General features: G+C 33.9%; 1 protein-coding gene across 1 annotated transcript in view; it reads left to right on the top strand.

Annotated features, from left to right (window-relative positions):
• The first annotated feature begins 12,697 nt into the window (after nucleotides 1-12,697).
• Nucleotides 12,698-24,172, top strand: part of LOC127859664 (uncharacterized) — a 36,632-nt gene continuing 25,157 nt past the window's right edge. The window contains exons 1-6 of the mRNA XM_052397169.1: nucleotides 12,698-12,869; nucleotides 15,293-15,381; nucleotides 16,628-16,666; nucleotides 18,592-18,675; nucleotides 19,132-19,224; nucleotides 22,975-23,055. Coding sequence (XP_052253129.1) covers nucleotides 15,294-15,381; nucleotides 16,628-16,666; nucleotides 18,592-18,675; nucleotides 19,132-19,224; nucleotides 22,975-23,055 — 385 coding nt within the window. The 5' untranslated portion in view covers nucleotides 12,698-12,869; nucleotide 15,293. The remainder of the gene's footprint in view (nucleotides 12,870-15,292; nucleotides 15,382-16,627; nucleotides 16,667-18,591; nucleotides 18,676-19,131; nucleotides 19,225-22,974; nucleotides 23,056-24,172) is intronic.

The raw sequence follows: 24,172 nt of genomic DNA, 5'->3' as shown, positions 1-24,172 counted from the left end.
TTTTCAAACTTCGAATTTTGATATATGTTTAACTTATTCATTTAGATTACATTATTTTCACTATAAATATTGACTTTGATCCAATTATCATCTGAAAAATACGATTTCGCGATTTCTACAAAGATCGAGCGAGCCTTTTTACCTGTTTACTTATATATATCTAATTTAAGGTTACACAGATGTAAAGTTGTCGTGGCCGAGTGGGTAAGGCGATAAAATTGAAATCTTTTGGGATTTTCCCGCGCAGGTTCGATTCCTGCCGACATCGCATACTTTTTGCGACGCGTTTTATTTCTTTTCTAACGTAATTTGATTTAATATAGCACATAAGCTATGTTTATTGTTAAATATGTTGAAAATTGTATGCACATCCTTCAATTTTAAAATTAAAACAACGTTATGGCTAAATTGATTAATTTACTGCTGAAAATACGAATGATGCATGTTGCATTTTTATTTTTATTTCAAAAGTAAACGGTAAATCTGTCTATTTTTTGGTATTTTTGCTGTATATAGTGTTTCTATAAAAACTTAATTTAAAATATAACTTAAATGATACTATTTTGAATTTTATGACACTTTGTTTTTAACCGACCTAATTTTTACTTGGCTGAAATCACTTACATTTCATGGCGCTATTCCATAGATTAAAATTTGTAAAAAATAAATGTCTGTAAAAGAATACTTATTTCATCTTGTTTAAACTTTAAACACCTTTACTGCATCTGTACACACCAACTGCATGCCCACATTTGGAAATTTGAATGAATTATGGAACTTTTATATACCCCAGGGGTGAAAATAAACTGGACAAAAGCCGAGCGTGAGGGTGGTTTTGAAAAAATCGGTTTATTTTTTTTAAGCATGGAAAGCTACCTACAAATTTGCATGTAGTTTAGTGAAATGATGCTGATTAGGAAAATAATTAATTAAATTATATTTGGATATGTGCCCATTAGAGGTGCGCAAGCTTAAAAAGGTAGAATTACCGAAATTCCCGTTCTTACACGTTGTAGCATGGATCGGGTATTGAACACGATACACGTGTGTATTAGCACCCTACTGTAGTCCCGGCGGGGTTATCAACTGCACCAATACACCGGTAAGCAACCAGGGGAATATCATATGAAAAAAGAACTATCATGCATGTTTGTTTTGTTAAAGTGTGTCACAAAATTTCCCTAACTGCCGATGTCGGCTATAATCTCGGTATAAACATGCAAAGAAATTAACATATATATAATGTTAATGCCGATATGTTATTGGACATTTTGTATGTCAAATGTTCATTATTTGCATTAAAATTAAGACGATTGTATTGAACACGATACACGTGTGTATTAGCACCCTACTGTAGTCCCGGCGGGGTTATCAACTGTACCAATACACCGGTAAGCAACCAGGGGAATATCATATGAAAAAAGAACTATCATGCATGTTTGATGTGTTAAAGTGTGTCACTAAATTTCCCTAACTGCCGATGTCGGCTATAATTTCGGTATAAACATGCACAGAAATTAACATATATATAATGTTATTGCCGGTATGTTATTGGACATTTTGTATGTCAAATGTTCATTATTTGTATTAAAATTAAGACGATGCTTATTTGCCAGAAAGCGTTTATTTCAAATTCAAAACAAGCAATAATCATACATAATACCAAAATATAAAACTAACAAAATGGCAACACTCTCGCTTAACGCAACGTTCAGAAGCACGCGCACTTAACAAAATTATTGCAACTAATGCAAGCTGTAATTAATATGTGACTACTTGCTATACAACCAGTATCATGCGAAAATTGATCTTATTTAATTGTGGTTCCCTCTTTGAATTTATGTTGCCTGTCGACTTTTAGAATAATGTGTCAGTAAGAAATGTATTGCTTGCTCTACAACCAGCATCATGCGAAAATGGATCTTATTTAATTGTAAATCCCTCTTTGAACTTAAGTTGTCAGTCGACTTTTAGAATAATGTGTCAGTAATAAATGTTTTTCTTCAGTTTCACATGTTTTTTAAGAAAATTTAGTGAAAGATGCAAATGTGTCTTATTTATTTTTTTCTGTGTCTTCAATGTATCTTATTTATATGTGACTGCGTGCTTATTTTTTTTTCAAGAAATGAAAGATGCAAATGTGTCTTATTTTAATTTTATCCATGTCTTAAATGTGGCTTATTTATATAAGATAAAATGATATACTGCCAGTGTCATGCAAAAAAGGATCTAATTTCTTAATATCCACATTCACGCTTTGTTCTTTATTAGCACCGTCTTTAATTAGGCTATCTATTTAAAGTACAGATTACTGTGAACTTAATAATTGTGCAACGGTGATGTTGATCCATTATCGTTGTTAATTTAAAATGTAGACAACAAGTTAGCAATTAATGAAATCAGTTATTTTGGAAGTAAATCTAATTGTTTCTGTTCAGTAGCCAGGTGGATGTGTATTGAGCGGATAAGATAGGGATCACCACAACAAGTTTCTAATACACAGTATAGACTTCCCCTATTATTATTAATTACCTGATTGGAATAAAAAAAGTGTTAAAGATCATTTCATGTGAAAAGCAGGATTTCTGACATAATTTCAATCGTTTTGCTTTTATACACAATTTCATGGAACAATGAATATATTGGCGCGATGGAACACAATTTATAAATCAAGCTGACAGTATAGTATCATTTTTTAATTATGTGTAATTTAATTCGCATTTCTCCCTTAACTCGTTCAATGACACGTGAACTTATATCAATTATAAAACATCACGTGCATCATTAAATATTTTTTTTTAATTATGAAAACATATATGTTCTACATGGTTTTGTTTAGTTTTTTTTCTCAACCAGAGAGACATTATAAAACATTGTTATATATAAAGCGCTTTACTTTTCTACATTACATAAAGATATATCGATTTTTTTGTTAAGTGTACGTGCTTGACATATTTATAAAAAGGCAGTGTTTATTTTTGTAATAAAATCGAAAATTGACATTTAATTTGATGCAATCCACATTGTTTAGCGGCCAAGCGCAGTATTCCGCTCTCGGCGGCCGATGGTGTATTGCAATATATACAATGAAAAGCTGGGTTTCTGACATAATTTCAATCGTTTTGTTGACGCGGAAGTGCTTTTTGGTGGCCAAAAATACTATTGTTCCCTTTATTTAAACCTAAATCAGTATTTTTTTACACTTGAAGGTTTGTACAGCGGGGATTTCGGTACCGGCGCGGGTTTATGTGCTTGTTAAGAATTACCGAAATCCCCGCTAAAAGGCAACATATTATCCTGATTTATGCTTTGATTAAACATTGATAACTAAATTGCAAAAGTGTATAGCATATTGTAAATAAGGTAGTACGATATCATTTGTTTCATCAGATTTGTTTGGAAAATACTTTCTGAAGACTTATTATTACTATGTCATGTTATATTTACATATACTTTTGTGTAACCAATGTTTTAAATGTACATTTTACCTTTTTTACATTCGTTTACACATTTTTCACATTAATAAACTATTTAATAATGGAAAAAATATTCTGATAAGAGTGTTTAAATGATTAACACTAATATGATTGTGTACAAATCAACATTAATGCAAAGCCAAAACCCAAACATAATGACATATAGACCCTTTAAGGCGTAATATGGGGGATTGGCGTAAACATGGGTGATTTCGGCTCTGGGCGTACGAATGTAGCAGTACCGAAATCCCCGCTAATTATTTTCCAAAAGAAGTAACCGAATGGGAGATAATACATGTCACTGGTTGCTAATGAAAAAAAACACTATAATAATTTTGTTGACACTTGAAGGTTTGTACAGGAGGATTTCGGTACCGGCGCGCGTTTAAGTTCTAGTGTAGAATTACCGAAATCCCCACTGAAAGGCAACTTAATGCTGTCAAGAGTGCTTAATAATTAAAATTAATATCAAATTTGTTGCACCTTAACATTCATGTGAAGTCAAAAACCATTCATACCGATGACCTATTGACCCTTTAAGGCGTAAATATGGGGATTTCGGTACTAGGCGGGCGAATGTAGAATTACCGAAATCCCCTTTTCATCATCGCACATTAGTGTAACATAAATTTTAACACAATATATGTAGGGAAACTCATATGAATCGCGTAATGTGAAAATGATTATTATGCTATAATTCGACCACGAAACTTGACGTGACTTAATACCGGACATTATGGAATGGAGCTACGCTTGCCGTATTTGACATAAGACCCATTTTCGCAAATTATCTTATCAATGCTTATATGAATTTGATTGCTATAATCTTATGCGTATTCGACACGGAATTATTGTCAAGGTTTTTCATTTTGTCAATATTTATCATAGCAGGGGACATTGCTGACATCAATATGGATACTGTTTTCATTTTCTGTCGAGAAATGATATGACTTATTATCAAGATTATTTTATAGTACGGTAGCGTTCTCTTCACAATTGAGATTTATTTGTACAGGTAAATTGCTCTTATACTCACCATTCGGACTCGACGATCGGCTCGAATAAAAATGTTAGTCGCTTAAAAGTACAAATTCATCATATTGAGCACGATTATTATTATTATTATTATTATTATTATTATTATTATTATTATTATTATTATTATTATTATTATTATTATTATTATTATTATTATTATAATTATTATTATTATATAGCTTTTAGAAACTTATACCTTGAAAAAAATCCCATTGGAAAAAAAATCCCATGGGAAAAAAAATCCCATGGGACAAAAAAATCCCATGGGACAAAAAAATCCCATGGGATTTTTTTATTATTTTAAAACACGATATAACGCGTTGATATCGCGAGAAATGCTCATCATTTGTTAAAAGGTAGTGTTTCTGAAGGTTACATGAATAAATCTCTAAAAATCAGAAAAAAATCCCATGGGATTTTTTTTTTCCCATAAAAAAATGGGATTTTTTTTCTATCAAAGTAAATTGAACGAAAATAAGCACAAATGCTTTAACAATGCTTAAAATCGATAACTAAGCACAATCGAACGTGTTTTATGTTTTTGAAAATCCCATGGGATTTTTTCTCCCATAAAAAAAGCTGGAGAAAAATCCCATGGGAGAAACCAAAATTCCCATGGGATAATGAAAAATCCCATGGGAAATTACAAAAATCCCATGGGAACCCCAACTTTGCAAATAAAGTTCATAGTGAAGAAAACGCATTTAACAAGCAAAAATAACCAATTATTAATCACAAGTTAGACTTTTATCTTATACTTTATCACAAATAAGCAAACCTTCAAGAAAAAGGGTACTTAAGTTTGCGAAATTTCGGTTTCGCAAAGTTTTTCCGGTGGCCGTTCATTGTCAGTTTTTTTTATATTTTTATTTTAAGTATTTTTAACCGTAGCAATCAGAATTCTTGACATAGGAACAAAATGAAACTAGAGCTTTGTCTCTATATGACGTGACGAATACCCCCACATGATGCCGCATTAACACAAAATATTCTGCATGTAAAAACGCACTAAGTTACCCCGTTGCCTTGTTTTGGACCCAGCATGAACCATATTCGAACCTGACCTAGGCATCATCAGGATACAACTTCTGACCAAGTTTGGTGAAGATCGGATTAAAACTACTTGAATTAGAGAGCGGACAACCAATACCGACTGACCGACAGACCGACATACATACATACATACATACATACATACATACAGACAGACAGACAGACAGACAGACAGACAGACAGACAGACAGACAGACAGACAGACAGACAGACAGACAGACAGACAGACAGACAGACAGACAGACAGACAGACAGACAGACAGACAGACAGACAGACAGACAGACAGACAGACAGACAGACAGACAGACAGACAGACAGATAGACAGACAGACAGAATGACAGACAAGCTCACTCCTATATTACCCCCTAAACTTCGTTTGTGTTGGTATAATGACGTGCATAATCCCCATATTGCCATCTGTATATGTTTCAAGTTTCATGAAACAAATTGAAGAACTTTTAAAATTATTGCAGGATCCAGAAAAGTGTGACAGACTGACTGACAGACAGATTGACTGACAGACAGACTGACCGACAGACAGACAGACTGACTGACAAACAGAGCGCAAACCATAAGTCCCCTCCGGTGAAACCGGTAGTGGACAATAATTATAATAATGATAATAATAATAATAATAATAATAATAATAATAACATACGCTATGATATCGATATATTTGAAAGATAAAAACATGTTTGTATATTTAAAATCTACTTTGAATTTGAATAGTTAAGGTCCCGGTGTTACGCCGCAGAACACGGTGGCCGAATGCTTGCTGTGTTAGTTGCCGAATTATATTATGTCCGCGGTGGCCTGACACGACGATCATCGCGGACCGGTGAAACTCCGACGTCTGCGGGTATTCCTAACAAAAATGCGTTCCCAGAAAATGAATACTTACTATTAAGAGCGGTACTGTATGTGTCATATAAACGAAAATACACCAGCTTTCCGTACTTTTGATTTTCATTCAATTTATTACGTAATTTATGACGTATCTTTGTTGTATGACGTAATTTATGTGACGAAACACTTCAGTTTAAGCTTGACTCTCTGGATTTTAACGACATCAATTCGGCGTTGTGATAAAACAATTTTAACAGTAAAGAACTTTAAAAAGCATTGAACGAATCCAAAATGTATTTTGGATTGTGTGCTTTTAATTATAATTGGAAACTTCAAGAGGAATTAAAGAAATCACTCCGGCTTTTCAGTTATTTGAGGTCGACTGGTGTTTTTAAGTATTTGTAGCAATGTGAATTATCTGCTCAAAACAATATGGATTTATAATTTGATGACCACCACGTAAGTTTATAATTTGATATTGTGATATAAGAGAAAGTTAGATATTTAATAAATGCTTTTGAACCAACTTTAAAACATGTGAACGTACGATATTGTTTTTGTCTTTGTGTTTTCATCTTTTTTGTGTTTTAGTTTTTTTTGTTCATTGACAAATTCATATCTATCAGGTTCTGCTCAATTATATACATTGTTTTCAATGATGCTGTCTACATCTAGTTAACCATTCGATAGCAATTTCAAAACCGTTTAAACGCCATTTTTGTTTTGACGCTGTGGTCGCCAATTACGTAACGGCAACGCGTGCCGACTATCCGCCGTTACTGGACAACAGGTGCGAGATAACCGGAAGTTTACAAATAACTGATTTTAGCACAGTGTGCCATTATAACCGGTTATTTGCACACTTGCTCAATACCGAGATATTCACGAGTTATTCGCGAAAAAACAGCCAATTTTGTTACTCAATATATTAATATATGCAAAAGTGTGTATTATTGAGCTGGTGGCCTTAATTTACTTTAATAAATTATTGAGTTGAGTTGATAATAGGTTTAACACGAAAATATACTAGTGCACACAATGCAATAATGTAGTAATTACTAAATGTGAGAACATAGCCTTTAAGTACAAACGCTCTGGCACAGACAATGATTATCGTCTTAATATAAAGGTGCACACACAAACTGTACTGATTTCGAGAGTTTAATGTGAAACTATTCTATCCCTCGTGTCTTTTCATTGTAGGTAACATTCTTTAATGCTGGACACGCAGTTATAGCATCGTTGCAAAACACACTGTAGTATCCTTTTCAATACCCTATATATTTCAGAAAAAAGAAAGTCTATCAAATTACCTATTAATGAAAAATGTGATAACTGTTTGTAGATTGCACATTTTCTATAACAAACAGTTTCTGGTTTACAGGCAGGACATTTTATTCAAATTTTATTAGAGGCTTACAAAGGTCAGCTAAGGCCGAAAAAATGCGAACATTCCAGTTATTAATTGGGGCCTATACTAGCAAGAAATTTCTCAAACATTTAATTGGGTCTATATAAATGTTGATTAAGGTGAAACATGGGTTATACCCCGAAAAATTGTAAAAATTAATACTTCTGCTAATTACATTCATTTATTATACATCGCTTCTTGCAAATGTGCATATTCAAAGCTTGACTTGAATGGATTTCTGTTAACCATTCCCTGCCTTTAACAAAAATCTAAGCAATACAAGCCCTAGTAAAAGAAGCTAAATATTATGTTGTTCCCCCTTTGAGTTAACCTAGTTGATAACAATGTAACTTGATTACTACTTCAAACTTTGTACCTCATATGATGAAGTTACTTGCAGGTGGTGAATGTCTCTAATTTGAACAGCAAATACAGATTAGATATTGATTTACTAAACATTGAGAAGATAAATTGGGTATTGATAACCATTGTCTGCTTGACCTAGGCCCATAACTGTTACATGTTTTGGAAGCCTTTAAATCATCACTCAAGACAAGCATATGGAGGACAATCAAGCGCAAAATACATTATGCATCATTACACTCCAACTTTCATTTAGCACTCAGTAGCTTCCTTAATGGAAGCTTCCAAATCTGTTTATGGTTTATCCTAGATCTTATTTCTGAGTCTAATAGATGCTTCTTTCTGCCAGAATGAACTGTTATGAGTGTGTATTACAACATATTTTATTTTGGATTATTTTTATCTTATATGCATCTTTAATGTAAATTCTGTGACCTTCCTTTTTAAAATGCATTAACACCAAGTAAACTTTTGATCCTGTCATCAGGAATTTACCAATATAGAAACAAAACATGGAACTAAATGAGACTCAACTGCATGCTTTTCAAATGACATATTCATAACAACAAGAGATGTGTTTGTGAGAAACACAATGCCCCCAACTGCGCCGCTTTGAAATAAAATTTATATTTATCATTTGGAAGGTATAGAAATTATCTCCCATTACAGCTTGTTACTTTCCTTGGATTTTGGTTTTTGACCTTTGACCTTAAAGGATGGCCTTGACCTTTCACCACTCAAAATGTGCAGCTCCATGAGATACACATGCATGCCAAATATCAAGTTGCTTTAATCTTCAATATTGTAAAACGCATAGACAGACGGACAGTGTAACTGCTATTTGTCACCCTACCGGGAGCATACAAATGTGAAATGACAACTGACCTACTTTATGAGAGGTCAAACATAATTGCCATTGAGGTAATTCAATGACAAATTCACACACAATTTATAACGTCACTGAGATGGGAGTCAAACATCTGATCCTCAGATTTTTAGTAAAAGCACCACCAACTGAGCAAGGAAAAAGTAAACATTGTGCGTGAAAACTTTGTTTATCACATGTATACGACCTAGTGATGACATATGTTAAGTTTCAATTTAATCACTACACAAATGTATAATTAGTTATCCCCACAAAAATTATAACAATTTTAAATGGAAGCCTTTGTCATGACTCAGATCGAGGGCACATTATTCTGGAATAAGAAGATCACTGCACGTGAAAATTGTGTTTTGTTTATGTCATAGAGATGACATATTTCATAGCTTGTTCAAGGGCACATAACTCAGGAACAAGTGAATTTTGTGGATTGCTTATTTAAACCACATGTTGATGACATATTTGAAGTTTCAATTGTATTGCTTGAAACATGTTAAACTTCCCTCCACACTTATAACATCGCATATGGACAGACACACCAATTGACATGTTGAGACTGACGCAAATATTTCAACATCTCAAACTTTGTTGAGGTATTAAAGAAGGTAATGATGCTGATGGATCCGATGATGAAGGTTATGAAAGTGAAAATGATTTTGAAGATGAAGATATTGCTGAGGACTTTTTGCTTCAAACATTGATTTTGTCTAATGCAACCTGACCATGAGAATGTGTGAAATGTGAACATTATGCATTATTCTTCTTGTTAACATGTTTCATCAAGACTTGACCTGGTGACCTAGTTTTTACCCACTCCACCCAAATTTTGAACTTGGTCTAGATATTGTCAATATAAACATTCTGACCATTAGATTACCCATGATTAAGCATAGATTAATGTGATGTACGGAGTGGTGAAAAAAAAAGTTTCTTCCACAATTTGACCTGGTAACCTAGTTTTTGACCGACGTGGCACTTATTACTTGCAATAGATGTATCCCAAAATAAGCTGGATTTTGGGGGGAAACCCGCTTATCTAGTAGTACAAACAAAGCTGAACCAGTCATAATCCTTTTAAAATCATATTCCATTTGGACCTTATTTGCATTAATCTTACATTTGCCGATTCCAATGGCAACAGCTTTTAGTACAGATAGAGCAGTGACATCTTTCAAAAGTCTAGCAAAGTTTGACTGCATAAATACCTCCATCCAAACTTAAGTTAACTATCTGAAACACTTTGTATATTTTCAGTAACAGTGGCATTGTCCCAACTTGATCCAAATGCAACACTGTGCTAGGTCTGCATGTCAGCTCGAGATAGTAGTTTTTGAACGAAAATGCATACCTGAACTTGCTAAGTTTAATATCGATCGTCACCATTCAAAATGCCGAACCTACATTTTTTTTAAATTTAGTGATTTTTGCACTGTAGAGGGCGGGAAATCAGTGCGCATATGCCCAGTAAATGGCGAATTTATTAACCAATCAGAACATGTCAAATCGGTCATATGCAAAAATGCCGAACTGTGATTGGTGAAAAAAAAATATGCAAAAATGCGAAGCTGAATATTATTGTTACTATAAAAATGCAAAGCTGCATATTATTGTAAAATAATATTCAGCTTCGCATTTTTAATATTTAAACAAAAATAGCCTTCCTGAAAAGTTGTGTGTTTGAAAATTCGGCATTTTGAATGGGAACCATCAATATGGTACATCATTCTGCTAAATTGCAGCTCAGAATTATGTCCTTGGAAATTAACATTTGAATATCTGTAGTAGTTACAGAGACATGTGCTTAAACCTGAACTTTTACTTGCATGCAAACCTTAACCAGATTTTTCAAGTTATAGTCACAGTTATAGGTAAGTGCACATTCATAATTACCCTAAACACACACTTACATTTGTTTATATGCAGTAAATATAGAGATAAAGAGTAGTGCAAAAATTAATAATAACTTTTCAGGTAAAACGAGGTGCTTTATTCCGCTACACTGTAGGTCAGAGTGACGGATATTGGTCACTGACTTCACTCATTGACCACAAACACATGTACGTAATTTCAAAATGAATACATGTAGGAACAAGAGCTGTCTCCGAAGAATGGCACATGCCCCGAAGATGCTCTGATAATTGGAAGATGCTTTGATTGAAATATTAGGTTAAAACAGGATATTTGTCAGTTATTTATGATATCAGTACCATTACAAATGGGTTATATATTTGGAAAATATTTTACATTTGGCCCATATATGTGATATTGACATGTGAGCTTCACATATCGTCTTAGTTTGACTAGTTATCAACTCTTGAGAATGAATTTGATAGCAACAATGAAAACTGTATCACGGAGGAAAATTTTTAAAACAATACCAGTCCTTCAGAGTTGTTGGCCAATTCCACAACGAGAAAAAAACTCAATTTTTCAATGATTCAAGGGCCGTAACTCAGGAGTGTCTGAGTCAATTCGGCTGATTATGTTACTTGACGTAGATCTTATTGCCTAACAATTTTCATGAAGTGTGGTGACCATCCGATGACAGTTACTTGAGTACAGAACAGTCTATGCGTTTTCCCTAATTTCCCTCACTACTCCGCGGGCACAGTTATGGAGGGAGATTAAGAACGTTCCGCGATAAGCGTAGTTTGCATGATTGGGGTCTCCGAGGTTAACGATCGGCAAATTGATAAGCCGACGCAGCAGCACTCAGCGTTGGGCAATGTGGAGGAAACTCCGTATTTAACGAGATAAAGGTCAATTTAACTTTGTTTGACTGATTTTCAAATAAAATGACATTTATTACAAGTCATTTGCACGAGTCATTTAATGGAAAGGAGTAAAAATGCAATTTTTCGAGGATTCAAGGGCCGTAACTCTGAAGTGTCTGGGTCAATTTGGCTGATTATCAAACTCAACCTAGATGTTTTTGCCTTTCACATTTTCATGAAGTATTGTGAAGATACAAAAACAATTGCTGGGGAAATTGTGCAGAAAAGAAAAAACAACAACAATTGTTCGATGATTCAAGGGTCGTAACTCAGGAGTGTCTGGGTCAATATGGCCGATTATCAAACTTGACCTAGATGGTATTGCCTTACACATTTTCATGAAGTGTGGCGAAGATCTCATGATATTTGCTCGAGTTATTGAGCGGAAACGAGAAAAAAAACAATTTTACAATGATTCAAGGGCCGTGACTCAGGAGTGTCAATTTGGCAGATTATCGAACTTGAATTAATTGTTATTGCCTTACATATTTTTATGAAGTTTGGTGAATATATGATGTCTTTTGCTTGACTTTTTGAGCGGAAACTAATCCGGACAGACTAACTCACAGACAGACGGTGCGATTTTAATATGCCCACAGGTTTTGGGGCATAAAAACAGTGATATAGGGATGTTGAAAATTATGGTTGACAATTACAAAAAAACTGATGCAGAACACCAGCTAAAGCCTATATTTGGGTAAATAGTTTAGCTCGAACTATTTGTTGAATAATCGCGCAAATAAAATAATATGATTTTGTTTAAAAAAAAAATTTTGTTCAAACGTTAACTCAAAGTAATCTTCATTGTGTTTCTTTTATCAGTAGCAACTTAACAACCTTGCTAGGCTATCAGCTTAAAGATATCTCTTTTTTCTTGCTGGCCTCATACACTCCTCATCTTTATCACGCTTTGTTTGTAAGGCGTGTAAACCAAAGTGCAGAATCAGCTTCAAGATTTATGTTGGATTTATATTCAAATTCGATTTAAATGTGCAACTAACCAATATACAATAAATAGCTTAGGTGAGTACTGTTTTTCACAAGTTATTTACTGTAACACAAAACTCTTATTCATGGTGTACTCGTATGATAAAAATGTCAATTCTATGGTTGTGTAAAATTTGTAAAGATACACATTGATTTCCAAAATGCTATGTCAGAGAGGGCAAAACATATATAACAACCTTAAAATAAATAATAATACAAACAATATATTGTAATGAATCAGTTTATGCGGCAAGCCTTTCTTAAAACAGGATTAGACTTAAAGATTTACATAGGTGGATCCAAGGGGGGGGGGGGGGCACGCGACATACACCCCCCCCCCAAAGTCGCCGAAGTAAAGTACGTCAATTCATTTCTTCTTTTTCGTACAAAACATTTCCCACTAATCACATACAATCGCTTAATGTTTAAACTGACTCTCTGTCGTCCGGTTTTTAGTTAAATGAGATTGAAATGAAATCAAAGCAAGTTTTTGCTGACTGTGAGACTATTAGAGAGTTTCGGACTATGTATTTTACTCTGTGCAATTGAGTGATAGATCTATAATGAATCAGTTAAATAAAATCTCGTCTTCATCTTGGTCATTATCTTGCTCTAGGTACAAGAATTGTTTTCATGCTCTCCCTCTCCCCACTGTATTCGCCACTAGCCTGATAACCGTCAGTGTGTTATTCTTTATAGCATTTCTTCCGGCTATATCCACCGGTATTACATATAAACCATGCACTTTTTGGCATTATAAGAAGGTACATGGATGAAAGTACATAAGGCGTGACATGCTCGAGAAGTGGGTGTCAAAGCCTTTAAAATCACTAAAATCGTGGAGGTTACACGAGGCTTTTGCCCCCCTGGACCCCCAGCAAATCTTTCAATACCCACCCCCCTGGATATATATGCAACTCTAATTTTTGGGATATTATGAAAATGTCACACAGGATGTATATATCAGGGAAACAAGTTATTGCTATAGGGCAGGGCCACTTGGCCTTGATTGGTCATTGTCGGCTCGGGTACTACTTACATGTACCTTGGGTACTCTCAAGTATACTTACATGAACCCCGGGTACGGTAAATATATATTAAAACGTACCCGGGAGTTTTAACTCTCAATCGGTCGTTGTCGGCTGTTTTTTTTCAAATTAGTTATGTTCACATTTATGACAATTTTCTGTTAAATGGCCTCTATATTATTAAACTCATACTCAAAAAGAATGTTGATGCAGCTTTTTAAGAGAGAAGTTTAATTAGGATAAACAATATCCTTCTACGGTTATCGGAATCGCGTTTTACGACATCGGATTTTGGGCGGGAACACAACTCCGGTACAGTCTAATATCGACCGGGTACGTTTAAGTATGTTTACCGTAACCGGGGTACATATTAATATACTTAAGAGTTCCCAGGGTACATTACAGTCGTACCTGAGCCGAAAATGACCAATCGAGCGCCACTTAGGACCCACGAGGGAAATGATTTGGAACTCGTTGAATAGGACCACCATACAATGAAAAATGCCAGATGCCAAGTCCATGGGCCCTGTTGTTTCAGAGAGAATGTTTAAATTTTCATAATATACATATATGTAAAACAAGTAATCTCCAGTGGGGAGGCAATTTTGACCTCAGTAGCATTATTTTAATTAACGTTGTAGGGGACCATCATTCAATCAATAGTAAATGCCACCAAACCTCTAGGCCATGCATTTAAAAAAAATGTTTAATATACATGCATATATTACAGAAACAATTTACCCCCAGGGTGGGGCCAATTTTGACCCTTGTGAATAATGTGGAAGAACTAGGTATAGGATAAACTATCAATATTACTTGTCAAATATAACACTTCTGAACTGTTCAAGTTATTTTGCTAATAAGTCTAATTAAATAAGAAATCACCCTGCCGGGGCCAATTTTAACCCAAGGGCATGATTTGAACAAACTTGGTTGAGGACTAGTCTACAATGTTACAGAACAAATATAAAACTTCTGGGCATTGAACTTTCCAAGAAGAAGATTGTTCAAGTACTCGTTATATACATTGTGGCACAACGGGTCAACATCTATGACAAAAGTTAGCAACGTCACGATTGTTTGTATTTCAACTTGAAATAACTCTATTGATAATGATGATAATGATGATGACGATAATGATGAGGATGATGATTATGATGACGATGATGATGTACTAAGGCAAAACCAAAGTGTTTTTCGTTTCATTACATTTATGTACTACCTAAATGCAATGTGATCGCTCTTTGCTTCTGAAGACCGAAGTTGGTTTTACGCTTAAGTGCGGTAGTACAATGCCCTCTGTTGTATTGATCAACTGCAGTGCCTTAAGGGCTTTGAAATTTTAATAGAATAGCATTTACTCAAGACACTGACTTTTTATGATAAACCAATTTGTATTATTAATGTACTCTTACTTATACAATTTTGCAGAATGATTAGTGAAACTGATGCGGCAATACATGCTGAAGAAGCTAATCCAAGTGTGGCACTAATTAGTGTTAAACAACTTTATGATAACCGTAAGTATTACGTGTAACATTGATTGGATTGGCTTAAATAAAATTAAGCTTCATGACAGCTAGTATCTCAATAACAAACTATTATGTTTATTTTTATTTAACATGTTGTCTTTATTTGATAATTTAATTATGCAAACATCGGGAAGGACTTGCAAATGATAGTTTTTAAATTGTGATAGAGTGAAGGGTTTTCATTCAATGATTTTCTCTAAGTAAAGGCTGAAATAAGCACTACATGATGTAAGTGCACAATTTGTGTATAGTGTATTTCTTTTCTAAAACTGGCCAGATTTCCATTTCATGTGACAGGAATCTTTAACACCAAACTTGTTGTACTTCAAGATTCTTCTCAGATTTCATTAGGTTGTTAAAATGTACTTTTCATAATTATTTTTCATTATATTTCTTCACAATGAATGGACGAAATTCAATAAAAAATAGTAGAAAACTTGTCTAACACAATGTACAGCATATTGCTATTTTGATTTTTGAAGGTCAAGTTTTTACAGGTTTTTATGTTATTGTTATTTCAATATATCTTCTCTTTTGTTTAAATTTCAATTAGCCAAACAAAAAATTGTTGGCGCACACGTATATTTTAAAAAAAGAATTTGGAAGAATTGGGAGGGACACATTTGTATTTTTAATTATTTTTTTTTTACTTAGTTATTTCCAACTTTATATAGGATATTCAATGAAAGAAATCTTTCAAATCTCTTTGCAACACTTTACATTACCAAATTGAAAAAACTAAAACAGTATTATAAGCCTAAGCACAGACAAACATTGTTTGTCAAGTTTTTTTCCATTCCATATGAAGAATATGACCCATGACCTTGAAATTGAGATGTCAGTGTCAATTTAATAAAAATAGAACAATTAATACGTGTTTGAATACTAGCATATGAATGAATATTGATAAAACATCAAAATAATACACAAATTGAACAGCAGCACTCGCTAAATTGGTTATGGCCACTTGAAATGTGTTTATTTCTACACTTAATACCTCATTTTTTCAAACATCTTAAGATCAAACCAAAAATTTGAAATGTTGGAGCTGAAAAAATGACCCTCAAACCACTATACAATTAGCCAAAATAAAGCCGTGCAGTCGATGATTTATATAAAACAAACAGCTTGTTTGCGTCTTTAAATTGGCAAACTGCATTTGGAAGCATCTATCAGTTCACTTACAACCTTGTTATCTAATAATCAATCACATTTTTTTTATCAATTCCCTCAGAAACTTCCACTGAAGGTGACTCTGGGGGTAGAACACCAGGTAAGGCTTTTTATTTATGAATCTGAAAAATATATGCATTAATATCAGAAACATAATAAAATAAATCTTTATTTACTGTATAACTAGTTTTATTCCTATGATGTGTATTTTCACTTATATTTGCAATACATGTGTCTATCCAATACTAAAAAAAAATGCGACTTTTTTGAAAATATGGGATATTTAGCAGTTACTTTTTATTACTATAGTCATAATAGGGTTATATTAAATAAAATGTCAACGAATAGTTAATATCAATACTGTCATTTATTTGCATTTGCAAATTATATCCAATCATTAATATGGTGTTGTCTTGAGTTTTTTAGTATATATATATATATATGTGTGTGTGTGTGTGTGTGTGTGTGTGTGTGTAAGTAATTAAAATACTCATGAAGAGTGAAGTCACATTTCGGAACCATCATTTATCATTGATGAATGATAAAAACATAGAAACAAACCATACAGCCCAGTGAAAGTTAATAAGATAATATATACAAGAAAACAAAATTGGTATAAAAACGCAAGTAGTCAAAATACAATTGTTACTGTATACAGAAGACAGAATTGACAAGCCTGAAAATATGTGAATATTTGTTCAAACAATTTAAATGTTAATGTGCTTGTATGTCACACTTGGTTTAAACGCAAACAAAAGTAATTGTAAAAGTTTTCTGAATATCAATTTTTATAAAAACTTGTGTTGAATGTAAGTTTACAAGAAATGAAAACATGTAAGCATGCGAGTTTTAATTCTTGTATTTGAGTTAAAACGCGTTAGTTATATTTTTTATAGATTTTCAGCAATTATAACAGGGGAATAAATCTGAATATCAAAAGGGGAATTATTGGCTTATTAGCCACTAAAATAATACAATCAGCTGATGAGGTAAAACTTTCTGCATAATATCCAATAAAAGTTTGATCCTCCAGGTCCAGGTCAATATTCATGCAGTTTATATTTGTCAAGTTGATCACGAATTTTCGTGGATTTCGTTGGTCCACTGAACAACGAATTCAAGTACCAACGATTATTTATACATTTCTAATCCCAAATTTGTCATTTCCGAATGTCATTTCCGACATTTTCTTGTGTTGTCAGTTATCCGAGATATTTGTTTTTGTAATAGTTACTTCACTTCAGTAGGTCATATTACATTGTATCTATCAGTTTTTCTTTTTTTTATTCATCATCATTAATGTACGTTTTATTAATCATGGTAAATCAATATAATAAATAGCATTGCCAATTGTGGAGAAAAGCAAATTTCTTTTACGTGACGTCGTAAAATTAACAGTTTGCAGATTTATCAAATATGTCAATATGTGCAAATTAAATTTAAAAGAGACACACATGTATTTGGGGGACCTTATTACTCAAGTGTTGCTAATAGGGGACCGATTGTGCTGAGAAGTGCAAATATTGTCAAAACAACATCGATGGCAATAAGCGAGCAGGGACTCACAAGTGCGCCGCTGTATCGCTCTTATCGACAATTATCGGCAACACTTTCATGCTTCAGTGCACATTAACCTCAAGTCTTGCTGTCAAAACAGATTAGCAGATTATGCTTCGTTATTACTCTGGTTGTTTTAATAAAACTTTAATTATTATGACGGCCAGTCTTCTCCGATAATTTGAAATTCACGAAATTACGTGTCAATGAATTAGTTCTTTTTCATTAAGCCACGAAATTTCATACCGACGAATTTCTATACGTTTACAGTATAAATACAAATTGACAGTATGAGAGAAATTTGAAAAATTGCATGCTCACAAATTAAAAACGTATACATTGTACATATGTTACTTATCCACTGGTTAATTCAGTATCTATGCAATTATAAGTCAATACAAAACTTAATTCAAATAATTAGGATAAAATCCCTATATTCTTAAATTAGTATTATTTTTATTATTGTAGTGAAATCACTAATTCATCACTTTAACAAACCAGACCCAAACCAAGAAGATGCTACTGGATCCACAAAGCAAAAACAGAAAGATGGTAAACACATCATACAAATTTCATTTGCATACATTTGTCTTTGACATAGTGGATCCCCAAAATGCGTATAACAATGTATTTTGACATTCAAATAGTAGGATTTGTACTGTTTGGAACTGTTGTCTTAAATTGTTTAAATATAAAGTGTTAAATGGGGTTAATTAAACTTGTTGGTCAAACTTATCTATAAATTGTTATCTATAATGCAACTAAAACTGTCATAAACACATCGTTGTGTTTGCAATGTTTTAAGAGTATAGCACTCTCATATACTCATGTGCATGGTTTAAAGAATACAAGCTTTATTATAAAACCTTATCAATCGTATGTCAATGTTGTGGGAGTAACACACTTAGGTACTTTTTGAGGTTCACAAGAAGTTTTTTTGTTGTACAAATTATATGCTAATTATTTGTAATAACAACATTAAATATTGTTTCATCTTATACTTCACAGGTAGATTGGAAAAGACTCATATCAGTAAGCAACTAGCAGATGTTAAAGCCAGTGATAGTGAACCTGTAATACATGCCGTATTACCACAAACTGGTTAGTGCATGATTTTATCCAATTTACATGATCTTAACACATAACCTGCATGTTTAGTCCACCAGTAACAGATAAATGCACATTAAATTTAAGATTTAATCTTAGAGAATATAATTGTCTAGTCTAGCCTTGTAATAGCAGTGTCATTGGATCATTTTATAGCGGAAAACACACATGCAGGTGCCCATGACAAGCAGGAAAATTTTATATGGACTTCTATGCACTTCTTACTTTATGTACACTCATCTGGGCATGAAGTGCTTAAACATGATCTATTCTGGTCAGTAATCTGTTGTTATGGTTGAAAAGACCCCTTATGAAAAAGTGTTTATGACAACGATGACATTGACCTTGAACTCATGTGACACTGGATTGAAATATTCCTGTCTGACAATACACTGGCATTATGACAAGTGTTTTTATTGTCAGCTTCTTGTTATTTGCGCTCATTACACACTGGATACTCACTCATGTAAAAAATGGAGGATACAACAATACACTGGCAGGAAAATAAATACACACGATAAATTGACTCAGCTTTTCCAGGACTGAACATGTATGAATCACATCTTAAATGTTTTCACATTAGGAACTGCTCTTTACCATTAATTCAGCCTTAGTTATCTGTAAAAGATGAAAAGTCACAGCAATGCAGGTGTTGTAACTTAAGTGGAGGATTGCCACCGGGAAGAATCTTAGCCTTTTTGGCTTTATGAGCGTCGACGGTCTTTCAAAGACCATCACCCGATGAAAACACAGCATTCCCACGGACAAAACCGGTAGCAGCATGCAATCAACACGGCGCCCACACGGTCAGTCCTTGACAGTCACAGCAGAGACACTGACCTACACAGCAGAGACACAGACCAGAACCGTATCTACACGGACCAACCCGGATATACATGGCAACGACACCGACAAACACGGCATCAATACAGACAAAACATTATTTGCCCGGACCGTTGATTTTTCGGTGATTCCATCATTCTGCAATCAAGTCTCGGAGGTGTTACCTCGTATTCAAAGCTAAAAAATCAAAATGCCACATAAAATGAAACATATTGTCAAAGTGGGCCTTCCAGTTCCCAAAAGATTGTCATGAGCAGCATCCAATACGGATGAAGAACAGCAACAACAAGAAGGAAACAAGCTCGAGGCACAGATTAATATTGTTATAACATTTAAGAATATCAAAGACCATCAGCACCACCCACAAATCTGACACCTAAAGACAAATTAAGACGCCACTCGTCAACTCAGAGAAAACGGAGGTCATCATGGCTGATATGCTCAACTTGAACACGAATATCATTGCTGCCTAATTCCACCAAAATGAATTTGTAGTCGACGTCGAGCAAGGCCATGAGATATATGGAATGTTAATAGTTGAAGTACAAGGAGCTACCACACCGAGGACAATGTACGTTTGCATTGCTCTTCTACTCCACTGGCATTTCAGGACAGGGCATTGGTTCCTCAGCCAATTCTACAAGTATCACATCGCAGACCTAACAGATGATTTTGGAGATGCTGCTGTGTGTGTGACCCGAAAGTCATTCATCAGACAGTGTCCAATGAAAGGTACTTCAATGTATTTGCAAACTTAATGCCAGCTGTCAGATGCTTCCTGTAGTTTTACTTCTTCGGTGATTTTTTGCTCAATACGTGTTCTCTTGGTATATCTAATAGTCCATGTGCAGGATATTAAAAAAGCCTTTTGCGTCTTTGGCCTCTGGTTGCACCAAGGACATTCCCTAATGGCCAAGGACCTACATGGATCGACACGGAGCTACACAATGGCTGCACGGTCCACATCCCGGATCACCCGGGATATGAACCGTGTTGATTCGGCATCTGTATCCAGGGACAGGGGCTTCAGCTTAACGATGTGAAGACAAAGGAATCCAATTTGGTCAGCTCCAAAGACTTCATTTTATGGTTTCTTGACATGAAAATTCAATAGAACAACCTTCACTTTGATGACAGGGCTGTCAATTCAAGATTGACATTCAGGGCCGCATTAAGCTGTTTTGGGGCCCAAGGCTGCACATGTTACGGGGGCCCCCTTCCCTCTGATCCCCTTCTGTATATTGAAAATCATACTTGATACTACAACTACGAAGATGAGAAAAATTGCATTTGTACACTGTTGACAGTTACATTATATATATATACATATATATATATATATATATATATATATATATATATATATATATATATATATATATATATATATATATATATATATATATATATATATATATATTTTGCAATTTGCAAACACGAATTACACAATGTATAACTATTTTATTAACTGAATTTAACATACGTGTAACAGTTCCAGCCTATAAGCTTTTTCTACGACACTGGCTATAGTCATCGATCACCTGTTTGACGTCGAGTTTTCGGAGGACTTAACATTCAATAGACAGTAGCCCCAATGCTGTCAACCTTTCCTGACTCATGGTGTTTCAAAGATAGTTTTATACACGTGATAATGTTGAAAATGACCTCCTACCTTGACAGTTATAAACTGGAATTGTTAAGTATATTCGTACAGCGATGGCAATTTTTTGAAAAGTTGTCTGTAATTGATATCCACCTAACAGCAGCAGTTCACTCTTGTGGGTGATGGTTCTGTCTTGGTCTGCTTCGGATGGCTTTGAACTGAACGAACTGGTCAACAGAAGACGCATCAATGTCATTTGGATAAAATTTGACCAGATGCGTTGCACATTTTCGTAATAATCCCAGTTGAGAGACACAAACTCTGTCATGAAACCAAACAATTTGAGAAGACCACAATATGTGCTCAATCGATTGCGAAGTTCAACAGTGAGACAATCAACTATGCTGTAGAATGTGTGAATTAGAAAATGGTCGCGTGCACTCCGTATTCGCAGATGGTGACGTACTCTCGCACAAAATAGTTTCAACCGTTTTTTACGCTTATTCGCATCCTTATATTCGTTGATTGCAACAAACGCTTTGGCCTTCTCTTCAATGTTTTCAAACGTATCCAGATGGTGGCATGACCATACGGGCAAGTCGTATAATAAACAAAGAAACTTATTGTTCTAAATGAATATACAACACGGAAAGAAATTTGAAAGCATAGTAAATCATAACGAACTAAACGGCTACAATTCGATTTACATCGGGGAAACTGGTAAAATCACAAAGAACTTGTTTACTGCAATTCAAAGAGAGTGGTTAAATGGCGTAATAAAGAAAGATCATACATTGGGGAACTGGCCTGTAGTTGGGGGCCCCTTAAAAATCGGGGGCCCAAGGCTGCAGCCTTGTTAGCCTAGTGGTTAATCCGGCCCTGTTGACATTGAACATTATATTGACAGGTTTCATATGTTCTTACAATACCAATACCAATTAGCATGAATGAAAAAATGTGTTAAATATTTTTTGAAATCATACATTTTTTTATTCTGTGCACAATTATTCAGTTATTTTGTGTTAACAATCTGTAATAACTTATGTTTGTCCCTTGCTATATAGTAATATCTACACATTATTAAAGATAATATTTGCTTTTTATAAATAGAAACCAGCTTAACTTTGAGAGACTTACTTAATGTTTATGATGCTAGAGACTTTCAACGGGCGAACTGATGTGAAAATATGAAAATTACTGAAGTTAACATCTGTCCAGGTTCTTTTCATGTTCTTTTACAGAAGTTTCAGTAAAAAATGGAATACTTCAGGATACTAAAAACTACTCTTTTTTTACAGTATCAGAGCAGCCAACACCTATGAAAGTAAAGACTGCTGATCCAAGAACAGGACGTACAATTGTTTGTTACGAGGTCACAGGTAATGTCAGGAAAAATAGGACATATTGTTTTGATAACTTACAAACAATGCATCCCATGGCCATATGAGAGTTTCCTGGCAGAAATAAATGCTCTTAAACTAGTGTTGAAGTTGACTTTTTACTGTGGAAAAAATGTACAAGGTCAGCCCATCTGGTGAACTATAAATGCATGAGTCATGACACTGTAACACAGTAAAATGGTGAAAAAATTATGATTACATATTTTATCATAATAGTATGATTATAAAAGTAAATTGATCGTGTTTTATTGCATTGAAGTAAACCTATTCATGAACAAACGCAGTTAAAAGAGACTTTGGGTACGTTTTGGTCATAAACCTAACCTTAATAACATGTTTTTAATCAGTACCGGTAAGTGCATGTTGTGCAGTAGGCTGCAAGTGCATTTTTTAAGAATCATATAAAAAGAATACTGTAACGTTCTACAACCATTTTTATAGTCATTATCATATGGTATATATCTTGACATAAAATGTGTTTTTTGCTGTTATTTTGTTTTCTAACATAAAAATGATAACAATGATATAATAATATATTCATACAGATTTTGTTGTGCGCCAATAGAAGTAAAGAATATCGGCTAGAATTTTTACTTGGTCTTGTCATTTTTTTCAAGTGTGGTAATAGCACTCAGTTATCTTGTTATGATAACAATAACAATCAGTTGTCCCTTTTATCTCAGCGTATCAAAAGGTGTAAAAATAACTCGTTATTGATATATATTTAATATTACACTTAAGTAATTTAAAAATGTGATGCCAAAACCCTCCTCAATCCGCCACTCGATTACCCCCCAAAAAGCATATTTTTTGTACACAACAGTGATCTATCTATCACTATTTAAATATTTGAATATACCCTGGTACCGTCATACACAATTATTAATCTTATTGTTTTCTTATCAAGAACAATATTATATATTTGTTGTTCAAAATAAAGTGTATTCACTTTGAATAAAACTTAAATGTTGCACAAAAATGACTATGTCAATTAAAAGGGTCCCAAAGTGGCAACTTCTTCAAAAAATATCAGAATTGACAAAAGTAATGAAAATTGCTTATGCATTCTGAGATAAAATATGATTTTATACTATGT

Source organism: Dreissena polymorpha, chromosome 15 (genome assembly GCF_020536995.1).
Source record: "Dreissena polymorpha isolate Duluth1 chromosome 15, UMN_Dpol_1.0, whole genome shotgun sequence".
NCBI classification, from domain to species: domain Eukaryota; kingdom Metazoa; phylum Mollusca; class Bivalvia; order Myida; family Dreissenidae; genus Dreissena; species Dreissena polymorpha.
This window is presented reverse-complemented; position numbering and strand designations above follow the sequence as displayed.